The sequence below is a fragment of the Mustela nivalis genome (assembly GCF_964662115.1).
Source record: "Mustela nivalis genome assembly, chromosome: 6".
NCBI classification, from domain to species: domain Eukaryota; kingdom Metazoa; phylum Chordata; class Mammalia; order Carnivora; family Mustelidae; genus Mustela; species Mustela nivalis.
The window spans coordinates 10,519,570-10,536,305 of NC_139025.1; the positions used below are offsets into that span (position 1 = coordinate 10,519,570).

At 48.6% G+C, this 16,736-nt stretch overlaps 2 protein-coding genes across 2 annotated transcripts in view; one reads left to right on the top strand and one right to left on the bottom strand.

Moving 5' to 3' along the window:
• SYNE3 (spectrin repeat containing nuclear envelope family member 3) overlaps positions 1 to 16,736 on the top strand; it is a 978,380-nt gene that overhangs the window by 752,014 nt on the left and 209,630 nt on the right. The gene's annotated exons all lie outside the window — the stretch shown is intronic.
• SERPINA4 (serpin family A member 4) lies at positions 6,016 to 15,403 on the bottom strand. Its single transcript, XM_082733269.1, has 5 exons — positions 15,293 to 15,403; positions 12,947 to 13,612; positions 8,521 to 8,794; positions 7,507 to 7,666; positions 6,016 to 6,554 (listed from the first exon to the last, which is right to left on the bottom strand). Exons 2-5 carry the CDS (start codon positions 13,593 to 13,595, stop codon positions 6,354 to 6,356), a joined length of 1,284 nt encoding a protein of 427 aa, XP_082589395.1. The 5' UTR covers positions 13,596 to 13,612; positions 15,293 to 15,403; the 3' UTR covers positions 6,016 to 6,353.

Sequence of the window (16,736 nt, forward strand, 5' to 3'; positions counted from 1 at the left end):
CACGATCTCTGCAGCCCTCTGTGCTTGCTGGATTCATTTACCAGTGAGAGTCTGGTGGAAACTAGAGGGACTGCATGTCACCACAGCTGGATGAAGGGACCATTGTTTCCAGTCCCTTGGCTGTACGCATAACTTAACTGAGGCTCAGAAAGATGGAGGGACTTTTCAGAGTCATGCAGCAAACTAGGGACAATGTGGGGCCAAGTGCCCAGATCACCAACTTCAAGGTCAGGGCTCTCTACCTGCATCTAGGATTTTGGTAGGCTCATCTGGACTCCCCTTTCCAACCTTGAAACAGGGGCTCTGGCACTCAGCCCCATGATTCCAAAAGCATTTCCAAGATGCTGGTGCAGTGTGCTGGCTCAACCCTTGTCTCATTCCTAAGGTCCCCATGCCCGGGTCTTAGGTGACCTGTGTATGGCCATGACCCAGATGTTGTATGGGTGAGCTGGGGTGTGGAGTTGGCAGAGGAGACAGGGGCTGGACATTGCCCAGGGGCAGTAGTCTTGGTGTTTGGCAAACAGGGTCCCTCTACTGCCTCTACGACCAGGAGGAGACTGAACTCAGCTTTAGTCTAGAGCCTAACACGGTCGCTACCAGATATCAAGCACTTGCTTTGTCTTCACTGCCCTCCCAATGCGCAGGAAGGTGGGTACTAGTATACCCATCGAATCAGTGGGCAGCCAGAAGCAGAGAGAAGTTAGGTAATCAGCCCAAAGTCACACAGCTAATAAAGAGAAGCATTAGCAAGAAGAAAGCTAGGTCTTTTCTGTCCATTGTGCTATGTGATGTTGCAAAAGTCCCTTTCTTCAGAACCTAGAGATTCCTAAACTATGCTCTGTAGGGTGGAAATCGTACTACCCACCCGTGGTGGCCATCTTCCCCCCAAAGATAGCCACGTCCTAATGCCCAGGATCTGTGCATCTTCCCTTATATGAAAAAAAGGGACTTTGCCGATGGGACAAAGTTAAGGATCTTGAAGTGTGGCGGGGGGCTAGCACAGATTACCCAAGTAGGTCTTAAACATAATCACAGGGGTCCTTCTAAGTGAAGGTTATGGGAAACCAGAATCAGAAGAAGCAAAGTGATCATGGAAGCAGGAGAAGACCATGCGATGCGGGGATGCTGAGGAGGTGTGATGGGCAAGAATCTCCAGAAGGAAGCCCTGCTAACTCTTGATGTTGACCCAGCGAGACCTGTTTTGGACTTTGGACCCTTAGGAATTGTAGGAGAATAAATGTGTGCTGTTTTAAGTCACTAAGTTTGTATTAATTAGTTATAGCAGGAATAGGAAATGAATGCAATATTCCCCAAATGGATATTGGATATAAATGGATATTGGGAAGATGGGACTGACCACAATAGGAAGGACTTCTCCAGCTCTGTGTGCAGCTCCTGGAGGCAACCCATGACCTGCATCTAAGCCCGTGTTATAAAGAATATCTTGAGAATTTGGGGAAAGTCTGTGGCCACCCCAACTTCCCCTTGTGGCTCAGAAAAGGCTCTGAAGGAAGGGGGCAGAGACTGGGTAGGTTCCAAAGAGAAAGGTTGGGGGGGGGTGAGGTCTCAGGGCACGGTGACTCATGTTTAGCCCACTGGGGCTCCCATAACAGAATGCCATAGACTGGGGGACTTAAACAGCAGAATTTATTTTCTCACATTTCTGGAGGCTAGAAGTCTGAGATCAAGGTGACATGAGATTTGGTTTCTGGTGAGATGTCTCTTCCTGGCTTGTAGATGGCACCTTCTGACTGTGTGATCACATGGGCTCTTTGGGCGTAAGCAGAGAGAGAAGGCAAGAGGCAGCTCTGGTGTCTTTATAAGAAAATCCTCTTTGTATAAGGACACCGTTCCTGTGGGATTAAAGCCCAGCCCTGAGGACTCATCTAACTATAATCACCTTCCCCAAAAGTCCCCATCTTTAAATACAGTCACGTTAAAGGTTAGGACTTCAACATGTGAATTTTGAGGGGACACACTTAAGTCCATAACAGCCCCAGTGAGAGAGTAGGATGGGCTGGTGGCCATAAAATGGGAATTTAAAGGACTCAATAGGTCATGATAGATTTATTTTTCCATTAACACCAAGAGCGGCAGAGAATGCCATCTTAATAGGTGAGTTTTTCCCTGGCCATAGATGGGTTCTGTTCAGCCCACTGAGGGCTACAATGCTGAGCAGAAATGCCTTTAATGAAACGGGGTCCATTACTGACCCACCTGCCTGGACCCCGACACCATAAGGCCACTTCACCTGTTCAGGAGACCTGCGGCGTAAGAAGATGTGACTTGCTCTAGAGGACAGGGTTGTGACAAAAGATGAAATGTGAGACTAGTTAGCATCTGTGGGGCACCAAAGACATGAGCTCTACATATAATAACTCATCTAAAGCTCGAAACGGGCTTCTGTGTTAGGTAGCATCATCGCCATTTTACAGATAAGGGAACTGACACATAGAATACCCCGTGCCCCATACTATTATGGGTTGAACTGTGCCCCCCCCCAAATTGAAGTCCTTGCCATTTTACAGATAAGGGAACTGAGGCACAGAATATCCCGTGCCCCATACTGTTAGAGGTTGAACTGTGTCTCCCCCAAACTGAAGTCCTAACCTCCATCATAACCATAAGGTTAACCTTATTTGAATATAGGGTCATTGCAGACAGAATCAGTTAAGATGAAATCATCCTGAAGGGGGTGGACCCTTGATCCCCATGACCAGTATCCTTATAGAAAGGGGCAATCTGGGCACAGACACACACAGAGCACGTCACAGATGGCCGGCAAACAGCCGGAAGCTGGGAGAAAGTTCCGGAACACACGCTCCCTTCCAGCCCTCAGAAAGAACTGCCCTGCCAACGCCTTGGTCTGGGACTTCCAGCCTCCTGAACTCTGACATAATGCATTTCTGTTGGTTAAAGCACCCAGTTTGCGGTGATTCGGACCGACAGACCTAACAAGCTAATACACGCATACATTGGTGGCGGCCAGATTAAAACCCAGACATTCTGGCTCCAAAGTCTGGGTTCCATACCTGGGAATTCTGTGGCTTCTTGATACCTCCCAGGAACATGCGCACCAGGCCCCTCTCCCCACAGGTGTTCAGAGCAGGGAGCATGGCAGCCACTGGCCTTTGCTCTGCCACTTATGAAAGAGGCACCTCACCTTCCCAGGCAGCCAGGGATGAAACAGGCTCCTTCCTGCCCCTCACCTGCCACACTGAGTCCAAGCCAGGGGCTCCTAGATCTGTAGCTCCATGGGACCCCATGTCCACCCTCCCCTCTCTGCTGCTACGGCTGCTGGGGGTGGGGCTCTGTGCCCACTTATGGGGAGGGGAGTGGGAAATGAGATCCGGAGAGGTCAAGTGCCTGCCCCACGGCACAGGGATAGAAGGGAAGCTGGGGCTGCGTCCTGCCTTGTTTCCACCCAGATTTCAAGTGCCTCCCCCTCCACTGGGGAGACCCCCTGTTTTCCCGGCCAGCCTCGTCACTATGTGCTGAATGGCAGAAGGAAAACGGAGAGAGCCCACGCGGCATCTCCACACCCACTTAAGAGAGCCATGCACACGCATCCTTCCACGGGCCCTAATTGCTCGTAGTGCTCCCATCACCGCCCTCTGCCCTCCTGCTGCTAAGGGCAGGAAGCTTCCATTTTTCCTCTGGAAGAGACCTACTGAAATCACAAATGCATGTGGCCCCTCGGAGCACTGAACGCTGGTCCCCGGGAAGTGGGTTCCCCAAGGGGCATAACAAGTACTACCCAAGGAGGGGACCCCATAGGGGAGCAGCACAGGAGAAGAGAAGGAGACCAGGGCACCACTCTGGGGGGGTAAGTTGCCCTGCCTGGAGTCTTTTTTTTTTTTTTAATTGATTTCTGGGTTTCATGTTCCAAAAGGGCATTTAGAAATCTGAGAAGTTGGCATAAATATTTACCCAATCAATGCCAGGGATGAGTCAAGGGGGGTGGTGCAGAACAAACAGCTCGTTCAGGGCTCGTTTAGCCCTTGTGCAGGGCACAGCATTTTCCATTCATTCATTCATTCATTCATTCACCAAATAGCAGCTGAGCCTCAGCCACACACCAGACCGTACAATCCACCCAGGGGCCAGGTTCTGGGGTGAATGAAGGGAACGCAGGTTGAACAGAGCCCTGCCTTCCAGATGTTCTGTCTAATCAGGGTCAGGGGAGCAAAGACTACTGTCCACCCACCACGTTTGATGGTAAGATGGCAGTCCGCCTTGGGGAGGGCGTGAGGCATTTGTAGGAAATCCTGGCAGATTCTCAGAGATGGGGAAGGGGGCTCTCTGGAGACAGGGAGCCTGCAGGGAGCAAAGGCCTGGAGGCTATACGGACAGCCTGGGGAAACAGCACGTTTCCGTGGCTGATGTCACTGGACATGAGAGTGCAGGAGGAGGGACTGAGGTAGGAGAGGCAGGTGGGGACCCGGTCGGGAGGGCATGGACTGTGGGTATTGGACCACAAGCTTTATCTTGTTGGCAATAGGGAGCCACTGAGGGCTTCCAAGCTGGAGAGGGACAGACTTCATCAGAATACAGAAGCATCCCTCTCGACTGGACTGAGGGTCACGGCTCTGCTTTCCTCCCCTTCATCACACCCAGGCTTCATGTTCCTACGCCTCTGGGCCACACCAGGACCAGACCCTTTCACCCGACGGGCTTGAATCCACCCACCCATCTGCCTCCATAGGGACAGAGTGGGCAGTGTCAACCTGGGCCGGACTTCAGCTCCTGCCTGGCTCTTAAAAGCCAGAATTCAACTTCCCAGCAAGTGCAGGGGAAAATAGACCAATATTTTCAGTAATGTAGCTGCTTTTCAGCCAACCAAACCAGGGGATAGAAAGGAGGGTCTGCGCTCCTCTGAGCCTGGGAGGGCACAGGGTCCTGTAGCATTTCCAGTACCTTGTCGGTGTAGCTCAGGGCCGTTACGACGAGCTCAGCACTTTCCTCCTCTGGGACTTTCCTTTACCAGTGTTGTTTCCAGGCTGTCCTGTCCAGTTCAGTGTTGTGCTTTAGAAGCCAAGGGAGAGAACCTCAAAATCTCCCCTTCCCATCCTCTCTAACTTCCTTCCACAACAGCGTTCCCACCATAAGCTCTTGCCCTAGATATTGGTTTCCTGGTTTTCCAAGATCTTATTCTTGTATCTGTAGCATGATGTGGGCTGGGGACCACCTCCCATAAAGCCTGGACCATTGTGACTCTGGATCCGTCGTCTCAATGCTGGAGATGATGCATAGCCTGTCTCTCTCCAGGCGCCAGGGGAAATCAGGGTTCATGACTGCAAGACTCTTGGCCTCTGACACCCTGGCCTACAAGAACACCCCAGGGCCCGGCTGGGGAAATGCATTTGCCACACATTCCCGAGATTCAGGACAAACACAGCCAGGGGCGGCCGGCCTGCCTCTTCCTGTGGGAAGAATAGAGCTTTCTTCTCTGAGACTCTGTGTAAACTCTGGCTCAGAGAATTCACCCCACATAGTACAGACATCTCAGTGGGGCCATCTGGGTCAGTCCATATCAGCCAGGTGAGGAAGCAGACCCAAGAAGGGAAGAAATTGGCCCGAGGCCCAGAGCTGATCAACAGAAGAGCAGGATGTAAGTGCGGGCCCCCAGGCTCCAACCTCCTGTTCTTCCTTCTTTCTGTTGTGCATCTTGGCCGTTGTGACCTTGTGTTGATCTGTTGTGACCTTGGCCATTGATCCTGGGGGACTGGCCCCATCTCCAAAGCCAAAGGAAGGGACAGTGCCTGTGCCACCCTGGGGGAGAGGGGAGCTGCCTGCCTTGCTGAGCCTTCCTCAGTAGGTTGCTATGGCGACTACTTTGATGCTTTCCCAGTGAAAGCCTTCAGAGCCCCCGCTCTAGAAATAAGGCGTCCGCTCTGCTGGGGACAGCCAGCTGCCGACATTGCTCCCCCACCTTCCATATACACCTTACCAAGCCACTGGAACTTGGGACGTCTCACCCCCATGTCCAGGGCAGGGCAGAGCAAACCCCAAAAGGATGGAGAACAGGGATGCATTTATTGAGTATCTACTATGTGCAAGGCACCAAAACAGTTTCCTCATAGCCATCATTGTATTTAATCCCTTCAACCACCTAGCAGAGTTTCTCCCACTATCCAAGGCGGTGCTCAAAGAGGTGAGATGATCTGCCCTGAGAGCTGGGTGTCTAGTCCACACTTATCTTGTACCACCTATGTCTCTCACCCTCACCAACAGCTTCTGTCCAATATCTCAGGATCTTCTGTGTCCTCCACTCCAAACACAGAGCTGCTCACACCGAGTCCCCCCTGGGCCACATCATCCTGCATGTAACAGAAGAGGCAGCCCTGGGAGGGCTATGGTTTCGTGGGGTTGACCACCTTGCCCAGGAAGACGATGCTCTGGCTGTTGGTGGAAAAGATCACCACGAGGAAGGGCCGGTTGAACCGAAGGACTCTGCGATTGTGCTGGGCAGACATAAAGGTCACAAAGCTGCCAGTGGCTGCTGCTGCCTGGGTGCCAACCTCATCCACCTCCAGAATGGCTTTGTGAAAACTCTGGGAAGGAAATCACAAGGGTTACCTCTAAGAGAACATGAATCAGAATTTAGGGAAGCCTGGACGAACCAGAGATCACTGGAGATCAGCACTGCAGGCCACTTCCTGGGGATCCCACAGCAAGAATGTCTACACTGGGGAGATCTGTGAGCTGGATGACTTCTTATTTATAGGAATAATTGTTTCATTTTTTAAAAAAGATTCTGTTTATTTATTTGACAGAGAGAGAGCACAAGCAGGCAAAGTGGCAGGCAGAGGGAGAGGGAGAAGCAGACTCCCCACTGAGCAGGGACCCTGATGCAGGGCTCAGTCCCAGGACCCTGGGGTCATGACCTGAGTGGAAGGCAGACTCCTAACTGACTGAGCCATCCAGGTGCTCCTCAGAATAACTATTTCTATCAGCAGCTGAACACTTACTATGTGCCTAGGGCTCTTTTTAAGTCTTCATAACCATCCTAGAAGGTTGATATATTACGGCTGTTTTGCAGACCCAGACATTCACTCACCCTTCAATGACATAAGAGGAAGATCTGGAATTCAACTCTGCAACCCAAGGCTCTACCCTGGCATGCACTTCTGTCTTCTTAACTAAAGTCATAGGTCTCTTTCTAACTATCGAAGCGATCTCTGATACACACACCCCGGCCAACCTCGTAGGTATCCTCCCTCTATTTTACCAATGCGTTTGTCTATGCATTGTGATCTGTGAAGCCCACTTTGCTGTGACAACTCCCTGAGGACAGCGGGGGGATGAACGTGGGATCCCCAGTGCCAAGTACCATGCCAGCATGGGAGTGGGCTGGTTCCAGGATGTCCATGTCTTCAGATGGCTGAATGAAACCCAGGCTCTGAGATTTCACATGGGACAGAGAGAATACCCATAGCCCAGCAGTCCCCAAAGGGCAGAAGTCCCCTACCAAGTCTCCAGGCATGGAGGGCCACAATGACTTACCTTGGACACCCGCAGTCTCCGCTCTTCAGTGATGCCGGAGAGGTCAACCTCCTTTGAGAACAGGTTCATGAAACCCATCTTCGGCAAAATCTGATCTAACTGATAGGAGCCAGAAATGGAGAACTTGGGGAAATGTAGCTCGAGCTTCTTATAAAAATACCTGAAGGAGGCATGGGGTTACACAAGTGAGGTATCCCAGCGCACTATGCTCCTCTTGACTGCACCCTCTAGCTGACCCCACTCACTGCATCTGACTTTGCTCCAGTGTCTCCTCAGTCCCCCCAGGGACTTAAGGCCAGGCCCCTTAGCTCTCAAGACTGCTCTCTGTAGAAACTCCCTTGGGAGATCATCTTCAGCAGAGGGGGCTTTCTGTGGGCAGGCCAGGTGCCTAGGGTGATAAAGTCTTCCTGTGTGGTAGCTTTCCCTTCACCTCTGTTGGGGTCCTATGGTTTTCACTTACATGGGACCAGATGATTTCTTTGGCTAGAATTCCTCTGTCACATGAGCTGTGCGAATTCTCCATCCACATATGGCCTTAGACTGAGGCCCTTATCTATGGGCCCTCATCTATAAATCTGAGACCCTTATCTATAAATTTTTCCCATTTATAGCCCCAGGGTGATAGAAAACTACTTCCCTGGATGGGTGGATGGAATCTTTTGAAGTCCCTCTGTGCTAGGAACCTTGACGGGAGGTCTACCCACTCACTGCACAGTTGGGCAGACCCTCAGAGAGCCAGTGTCACCTCACCCAAGTCTTGTGTGCTGTAAGGGCTACATATAGAAACAGGAATCTTAACTCCTAGCCTGGTTCTCTTTTCACTAATGGGGTAAAAATCGTATTTCAGATATAACAAGAGAGTTCATTAGTGAGGGAAACCCATGGAAAGTCTTAAAGCAAGTAAGAATTCTTTCATAATTTGACAACACCCCCATGTAGGGCACTGGCCTTCCTTAGAAGGGTCCATCTGAAGGGCAATGCTGTAGACTCAACACCACAGGTCACATTGATCACCTCTTCTGAAGCAAGTTGTTCCACCTTGTTAGCATCTCTGGAGTCAAGACCTCCTCCACATGAGCCATTTTCCCTTGGTCCGGAAGGATGAAAAAGGCCACCATGTTTCCTTGGTAATCCATCCGCAGCACCGAGCAGGGCAAGAATCGGTCATGAAGATACCAGTGGTGCTGTGTGTCCTGCAGCATCATAGGTACCTTGACGACAGTATTCTCATCGACGTGGAAGTCTTGGGTAGTGGTCATCGAGGGAACAAATGGTTTCTCCCACAGAGCTGAAAGGAAGATGGAAAGAAGGCACAGGGCACCTGGGGACCAGCAGACCAACCGTCTAGCCAAGGGAGTGTCTCTCCCACAGCTGTGGAGATGCCCCCCTTACTATTTTATCACGGTGTACCACTTAAGTCCTTCAAAACCTGACCTGCTATGAAATGGATTCTCTCAGGGCTCATTTAGATTCTAAAATGGGAGATACAAAAGGATATCAGCAACGTTGTTTCATGTCTTCACCATTTTTTAAAAAATAATTTATTTATTTATTTGTTTTAGAGAGAGAGCAAGAGAGAGTGCAAGAACAGGGAGGGATGGGGGAGAAAGAGGGGAAAAGAATCTCAAGCAGACTTTGCACTGAGCATGGAGCCAGACACAGGGCTCGGCGCCATGACCCTGAGATCATGACCTGAGCTGAAACCAAGAGTCAGACACTTAACCAACTGAGTCACCCAGGCACCTCAGGTCTTTACCATTTAATGTACATTGCCAACCTGATGTTTATGTAGTTGTAGCTTATTATGACTTTGTAGTGTACTTTCTTGGTTAAAAATGAGGTTGAGCAATCTTTTGTATGTTTATTGACCAACAAAATGTCCCCCCCACCTCTTTTTTTTTTTTTTTTTTTGTTACATCAGTGCTAGTTCATGTTCCTCCCCTGTATTTGTGTAGGGTTGTTTCTTAGTGGTTTGCAGGATTCCTTTCTGAACACTAGTTGTCTATCAGTTGTGTGAGTTGTAAATCCCTTGTCTCTCTCTCTTTGACTTGCCTTTTCACTCTAGTAATGGTGTGTTTTGGTGATTAAAATTCTTAACTTAAATGCAGTGGACATATTAGTCTTTGTGGTTAGGACTTCTGTGTCTTGTTTAAGACAACTTTCCCTTCAAGATCATGAAGATACTCTCCTACATGATATTCTAGGAGATTTAGTCTTCCCTTTTGCAAAAAGGACTATACTCCACCTAGAATAAAAACTTACTGTTGGTTGAAAGGAGGGGTCCAAACCCATTCTTTTCCCCTTGTGGGTACCTAGCTGTCCCAGCACCAGTGTTCCATCATGGCAGTGGGGGGCGGGGAATGCCAGCTTTGACAAATACCATAGGTCTCTGTATCTATCTGTATCTATCCATGGGGCCACTTCTGGACTCTATTCTGGCCTCACTATTCTGTCCCATTAGTCTATTTGTACTTCACAGCCTAAATTAATATAGATTTATGATAAGTCTCACCCTCTGTTAGGTAAATTTTCCCATCTTAACTATTCTTGGCCTTTTGTACCTCCATATACAGATTAGAATCAGCTTATTATCTGCCACCAAAAAAAAAAAAATCTTTTAGGCTTTTGATTGGGATTGCATTAAATATTTAGATTAATTCATGAGAGAATTGACGTCTTTACATATTAAGTCTTCCTTTTCATGAACATAGTATATCTGTACTTTTGAAAATTTAAGTCTAATATCTCTCAAGATAATCTTCTCTACAGAGATCCTATGCATCTTTTGTTTGTCTTCTTCTAGGTACTTTTCAGTTTTGAAGGTAAGCCACAGTTGTTCTCCCCTTTACCATGTGAGAGTAAGAGAGTAAGGCCTGGGGCTAAATTTACATCCTGAAGTGTTGGGTAAGACATCTCAATCTCCTTCCTATTTTTTTTTAAAAGATTTTATTTATTTATTTGACAGAGAGAAATCACAAGTAGATGGAGAGGCAGGCAGAGAGAGAGAGAGAGGGAAGCAGGCTCCCTGCTGAGCAGAGAGCCCGATGTGGGCCTCCATCCCAGGACCCTGAGATCATGACCTGAGCCGAAGGCAGCGGCTTAACCCACTGAGCCACCCAGGCGCCCTCTCCTTCCTATTTTTAGGGAACCTCTCACTCTCAGGCCGACAACACTAGCCCAACTGGAGCTAAGTCTCTTTCAGGAAGAGAGCACCCAAACCCTTCTTTATATTCAGAGCTTTGGGTAGATTGATGGTGTATACTATACATTTAAATTACATTGATGGTGTGTACTCTACATTGAAATGGCTCTATAAAATATTGTGCAGCCATTAAAGTGAGATCTAAATAACATTTTCAATAGCATAAAGCTGTGCGTGCACACACACATGCACACACACAAATGCATGTAAAACCTAGTAAATCTGAATGAAGTCTGTAGATTGCACCAATGTCAATTTCCTGGTTTTGTTTTTGTATGACAGTTATGTGAGATGTTATCTAACCTGGATGAAAGGTACACAGGATCTCTCTGGACTATTTTTGCAACTTTTTAGAAGTTTATGGTCATTGCAGAATTAAAAAGGTTCTTGAAAAGGTTTTCAGTGGTACATAAATAATTCCATGTGTAGAATGCAAGCGATGACTGATTTGGCTGAATTGTTAGTCTGGGACTGTTTTCCAGAATCTGTTCCCTATACATTCTGGGTTCAAGGTGGTTACAATTGTGAGATTGGGAGGTCAATGTGAATACAACCCTCACATGATGAAGGTCTTTCCAGGAAGATTGGATGATGGACAGACCTAGTGGAGCTCTCTGTCCTCCAGGTTGTCCATACTGTCCTCCAAGTTCATTGTCCAACATTAGCACTCCAGAGCAATGTGTCCCTAAGCCACTACCAGGTGCCTAGCACCGGCCTCTCCAAAGTTCCCCCTACATGGACCCACTGTGGTGGTTGGATGTGCCTGGCAAACAGATCCTTAATAAGGTCCAAACTTTCACCTGCACCAAGGACTTCACTCTGTCCATCCAATGTTGTTTCCTCTAGGTCTTCATTTGCCTAGAGTTGAGTGAGGTCCAATTCCTATAACAATCCCCTTTCCCTTAATAATCATGGTGTCTTTGATCCTCTGATGAAACACTGATGATACACACTGTACAAATCTGTCCTGATGAAACACTGATGATACACACTGTACAAATCTGTCCCCATGCTGTGATTTCAATTGTTAATATACGTGTGTGAACAGAAGACAGGAATGAATTAGGTGAAAAAGTTAACACTGGTTGCCTTAGGGTTGTAGGATTATGGGTAATTTCTATTTCTCTTTTATATCTTTATGTGGTTTTTAAATTTTTTTATTTTTAAAGATTTTATTTATTTGAGAGAGACAGGGATAGGGACAGAGATAGTGAGAAAGAGCACAAGTGGGGAGAAGAAGGAGAAGCAGGCTCCCTAGTGAGAAGGGAGTCCAATGCGGGACTCAATCCCAGGACCCTGAGATCATGACCTGAGCTGAAGGCAGACTCTTAACTGACTGCGCCACCCAGGCTCCCCCTTTATGTGTTTTCAAGGGTCTTTGAAATGAGCACTGTTATCGTTAGATAAATTACAATTACTCTAATTATTTATTGAGAATATATAATTGTCAGAGATTAACAAACCTCTTTTGCAAAGGGCCAGAAGGCAAATATTTTAGGCTGTATGGCAACTGTTTATCTCTGTGGCTGTGTGAAAGCAGCCAGAGACAATACATAAATGAGTGGGCATGGTTGTGTGCCAATAAAACTTTATTGACTAAAACAAATGGCCCATCAGATGTGGCTGGGGGCAGCAGTTTGCCTATCCCTTTAGATCCTCTTCTAAGTAGTACACAAAAATGTCACATAATTTGATCCTCAAAACAAAACCTTGAAGGAAGGACTCTTATTATCCTTACTTCAAGCAAACAACCTGCCCTGCTTACATCATTGGTAAGTGACAGAGCTTCTCTATGAACCCAGCAGTTCACCTTATGCATTTCATACATTACTGTTACAAAGAAAATAAGAATATATGTCTAAAGGCATGAGGAATCTCAATACTACACAATCTTAAATACCTGATGCTCTCACGTGAATCTGCTAAGGATTGCTTGACCCTATCTGACCCCATTCATCCACTTTCTCTTTTTTAAATACTTAATCCATCCACAAATCAGAAGAAGAGAGAAGCTAGAGGATCTACCAACAAACCGAGTCTTACCTTTTTTTTTTTTAAGATTTTATTTATTTATCAGAGAGAGAAAGCAAGCACAGGCAGACAGAGGCAGAGGGAGAAGCAGGCTCCCTGCCGGGCAAGGAGCCGATGCGGGACTCGATCCCAGGATGCTGGGATCATGACCTGAGCCGAAGGCAGCTGCTTAACCAACTGAGCCACCCAGGCGTCCCCGAGTCTTACCTTTGAAGTAAATGTAATTCACCAGCACCATTGTGATGTCCGTGCTCAGGTGGCTGACCAAATCCACAATCTTTCCTTGAGTTTCCTCTTTGACGTGGTCATTGATGAGCTGGGTGGTACCCACAGAATTGTGGAAGTCAGTGAGGAAGAGTTTGGATTCATAGAAGGTCATGCTGTCATTAAGAAATCCCGGAAGGATCCGCAGGTCCTGGCTCAGGAACAGGGCGTTGCCCATGTGCATCTCCAGCCCGTTGCCCGGGAGGTGGAGAGTGTGCAGGAGGTGCTGGAAGCCCCGGTGGATGTCCTGCTCAGACAGCTCCGTAAGGTTGAAGCCCAGACCCTCAAGGATCTGGGTCTGGCTGTGGGAGCGGGCCCCCAGGGACAGCATGGCATAGGAGGCAGAGATGCTCAGTGGGGAGAAGAATAAGTTGCTCCCAGGACTTTGGGAAGCCATCAGGTGGTAGAAATGGAGAGCAAAGGCTGTATTGCCTGGGGCAATCTTGAGGCTGGGGGAGCCCTCACCTGTGCTTGAAGCCTCCTGATGGGGGTTGCCCGTATGTTCCTGGCGATAGTGCTCAGGGTTCACTTGACCATGACAAAGGACCAGCAGTCCGGCCAGAAGGAAGGGCAGGAGGTCGGCAAGATGCATCTTCTGAGCTTTCCCAACTATAGGAGGAAAGAGAGTACCCAGGCAATTCCCCTACAGAACACTCAACCCTACTGAGAAGTCGGGCAAGAGCAGCGTGATAAGTGACACCATGGACTTGTGCAGATGACCCTGCAGGAGGCTAGCAAACACCTGGCACTTTCCCAGAGTGTGGCAAAGATCATATTCTGCAGCAGTGCTTTAGATGAACAAAGCCTGCTCCACATGACCACCCCCTGCATTTCCCATCCTTCTCAGCTCTTTGAGGCACTCGCCTCTTTTCTCATCCCAGAGACTCCAAAAATGACTTCATCAGATCACCTAACTGGTAAGTGTCTGAGCTAGAGCACAAAGTCTCCAGACTCAGCCTGGAGCTCTTGTTACGATTCATGCTTATTCCTTCATCCCAGGGACCCACTGCAGCAAAACACCAAAGGTTATTTTAACTTCTACTCCACCAACACCCCTTGTGTGCTTTACAGTTTACAACATCATTTTAACGCCATTTTGTTTGACCCTCTTATCTCGGTAAAGGTCAGTAGAATGGGCATTCCTACCATCTCTCCATGCAGATAAGATCTCTGATGTTCAAAAACTGATCTGTCCAAAGTCCCAGGAAAAGGACTGGTCTCTTCTCCTAGTAAATTTCATCTTCCCAAAACAGGGTGCTCAATTTTCCACACCAAATCTGCCCTGCTGCCCTGGTTCTCAGCCCCAAACCCGGTTGTCATCCCTAACCTGTGTCTGGCTCTCCACCGCCCCACCTCGTTCAATCTTTCTGTATGTCTGGCAGGGTCTTCCCATGACCCCTGAGCCTCTCCACTGCTGTGACCCTCACTCAGGCCTCCAGTGTCATTCGCCCAGACCAGGGGTCAGAAAATTTTTCCTACAAAGGGCCAGAGACTAAATGTCTTTGGCTCTGGGGGCCATACAGTCATGTTACAGCTGCCCAGCTTGGCTGTGTTGGCTGGGAAGAGGTCACCCACAAGGCATGCTTGTGTGTGGCTGGGTTCTGGTGAAATTTTATTTATGGACAATAAAATGTGAATTTCATATGCTTTTCATGGGTCACAAAATATTGTCCTCCTTTTAATTTTTTCCTACCATTTACAAATTTTGTATTTATTTTTATATCTTATATTTATGTTATATCTTGCATTCTTAGTTCAGTGGGCAAGATTTGACCCACAAGCCACTGTTTGCTGAGTCCTGACTTAGACCACTGTTGCTTCCTACCTGGTCTTCTCTTCTGTTTCCCACCTAAGAGTTGGAGTGACCACTTCAAGCACCAACTTCACACCCATCCCCAAAGCATGGCTTCCTACCAAGCTATAATACCTTCTCCTGCCCTAACCTTCACACGTATTTCTCTCTGGCTTTGCAGCGAGCTACCCAGAATTCCACTCTGCCAGGCACCCTCCGAAAGCACCTGGATCAGGAGCCAGAAGACCTGGGTCCTAAGTCAGGTGTGGCCTTGCATGAGGCTGTTTCTGGGCCTGGTACCAGTTCCCCCACTGGTGCAATGAGAAGGTTGTGCAATCACACTTAAGGGTCTTTCCAGCTAGGAGGTGTCACCTCTGGGTCATTCCTGGTCTTAGCACTGGAGTTCTTATGCTCCAGAAGCCCCAGTCCTGGGCAAACTGCGATGATTATCACCCTCCCTTTCAAGTCTCAACTGTGGCCCTCAGAGCATTACTCACGGTCAGTCCTGGTATGGCCCCCGAGGCAGCTGTCTGAATGCTACAGGAAGCCGAGGAACATGGCCTGGCTTTATGAAGCCCAGGAAGGTTGGCAGAACCTGTCAGCTCCACCAGCACTGCCTGCCACCTCCCCTATTAGGTAATTATTAATGAACAGATCTACTGGTACAGCATGGAGTCTCGACACAGAGAAACTCCCCTGAAAGCTGTCTCGACCCTCTCAGGGATGACCCCCTTCCCTCCAGGGGGACTCCAACAGAGTTCGCCCCTTGCTGTTTATGTCATGCACTGAGGTTTACCAGGCACATCCTTCTCCCTGAGGCCCAGGGGGCTCGTTAGTAGATGTGGTCTGCATGGTGCCTGTCATTGGCCATGTGAACTCAGGCACATCTATTCCCTTCTCTGGGTTTGTTGGGCCCCCCATCCCATCCACCACCACCTCTTATAAAATGAAGAGGTGGACCAGACTAGGGGCAGTGAACCCCAGTGCCTTCACAAACCTGGTAAGGCTGCTTCCAGGGTGACATAATGAGGAATGGTGGGCATGAGGAACTAGAGAGGATTAGCTCTCTGCAATCGTCAGCACCCATTAGGAGGGGTTAGATCCTGCCATGGGCCTTCAGTTTGCAATCCTGGACTATGTGATTGCCCAGACACCTTCCAGCTTTAAAGGTACATGAGTCAGTGACAGAACCCTCTGAGATGCCACATTTTGGCCTTCAAGGACAATGCAACCCAGGAGCAGGGGTGGCATGGGGTAGGAGCAAACCCCTCCATGGGCCAGGAATCCAACTGCACACTTCCTTTTAATTATGGATCTTGAAGCTGCTTTATGTACAGCGATTGGTGAGCCTGGCACCCTTGGACCATTCGGGGGCAGTTGAATAGGGGGTGACATATAGCTGTTTCTTAAGCCTGATGGGGGTGGAAGAGATGTGGCCCTTGATGTCTTGAATGAGATGCCCTTGGCATTCAGGATTCTGTTAGTTGGCTTTTCTGAATGTGTCTGCAGGAGCTTGGGGCTTTGACTTCATTGGAATGTGTACCACTGAGCACCAAGATGGGCTGGGAGCCCAGAGCTGGGCAGAGCAGTGGCAGGGGCAGTACAAGCACAGGCTTGGAGGCAGCTGGCCTGAAGTCTCCATCCCAGCCTGTAGTTGGGCTCCAAGAAGTTCAGGGGCCACGTCCAAGTTCACACGACAGATATGCGTCAATACCAGGGCAAGAGAGGAACGTGCCATGCCAGGTAAGAGTGAAAACCCATTACCCACTTGCGTCCTCCTCTGTCACCACACACGTGCACACACACCCCAGGAGGAATGTCTTTATCCCATTTTACATATAAGAAAACAAAAGCACAGAGAAGTTGCCAGCTCAGATTCCAGGGTTAGAGCAAAGCCTGTGTTCTTTCTCTGCTGGGAGAAATCTGCTGTTCTTCTCGAAT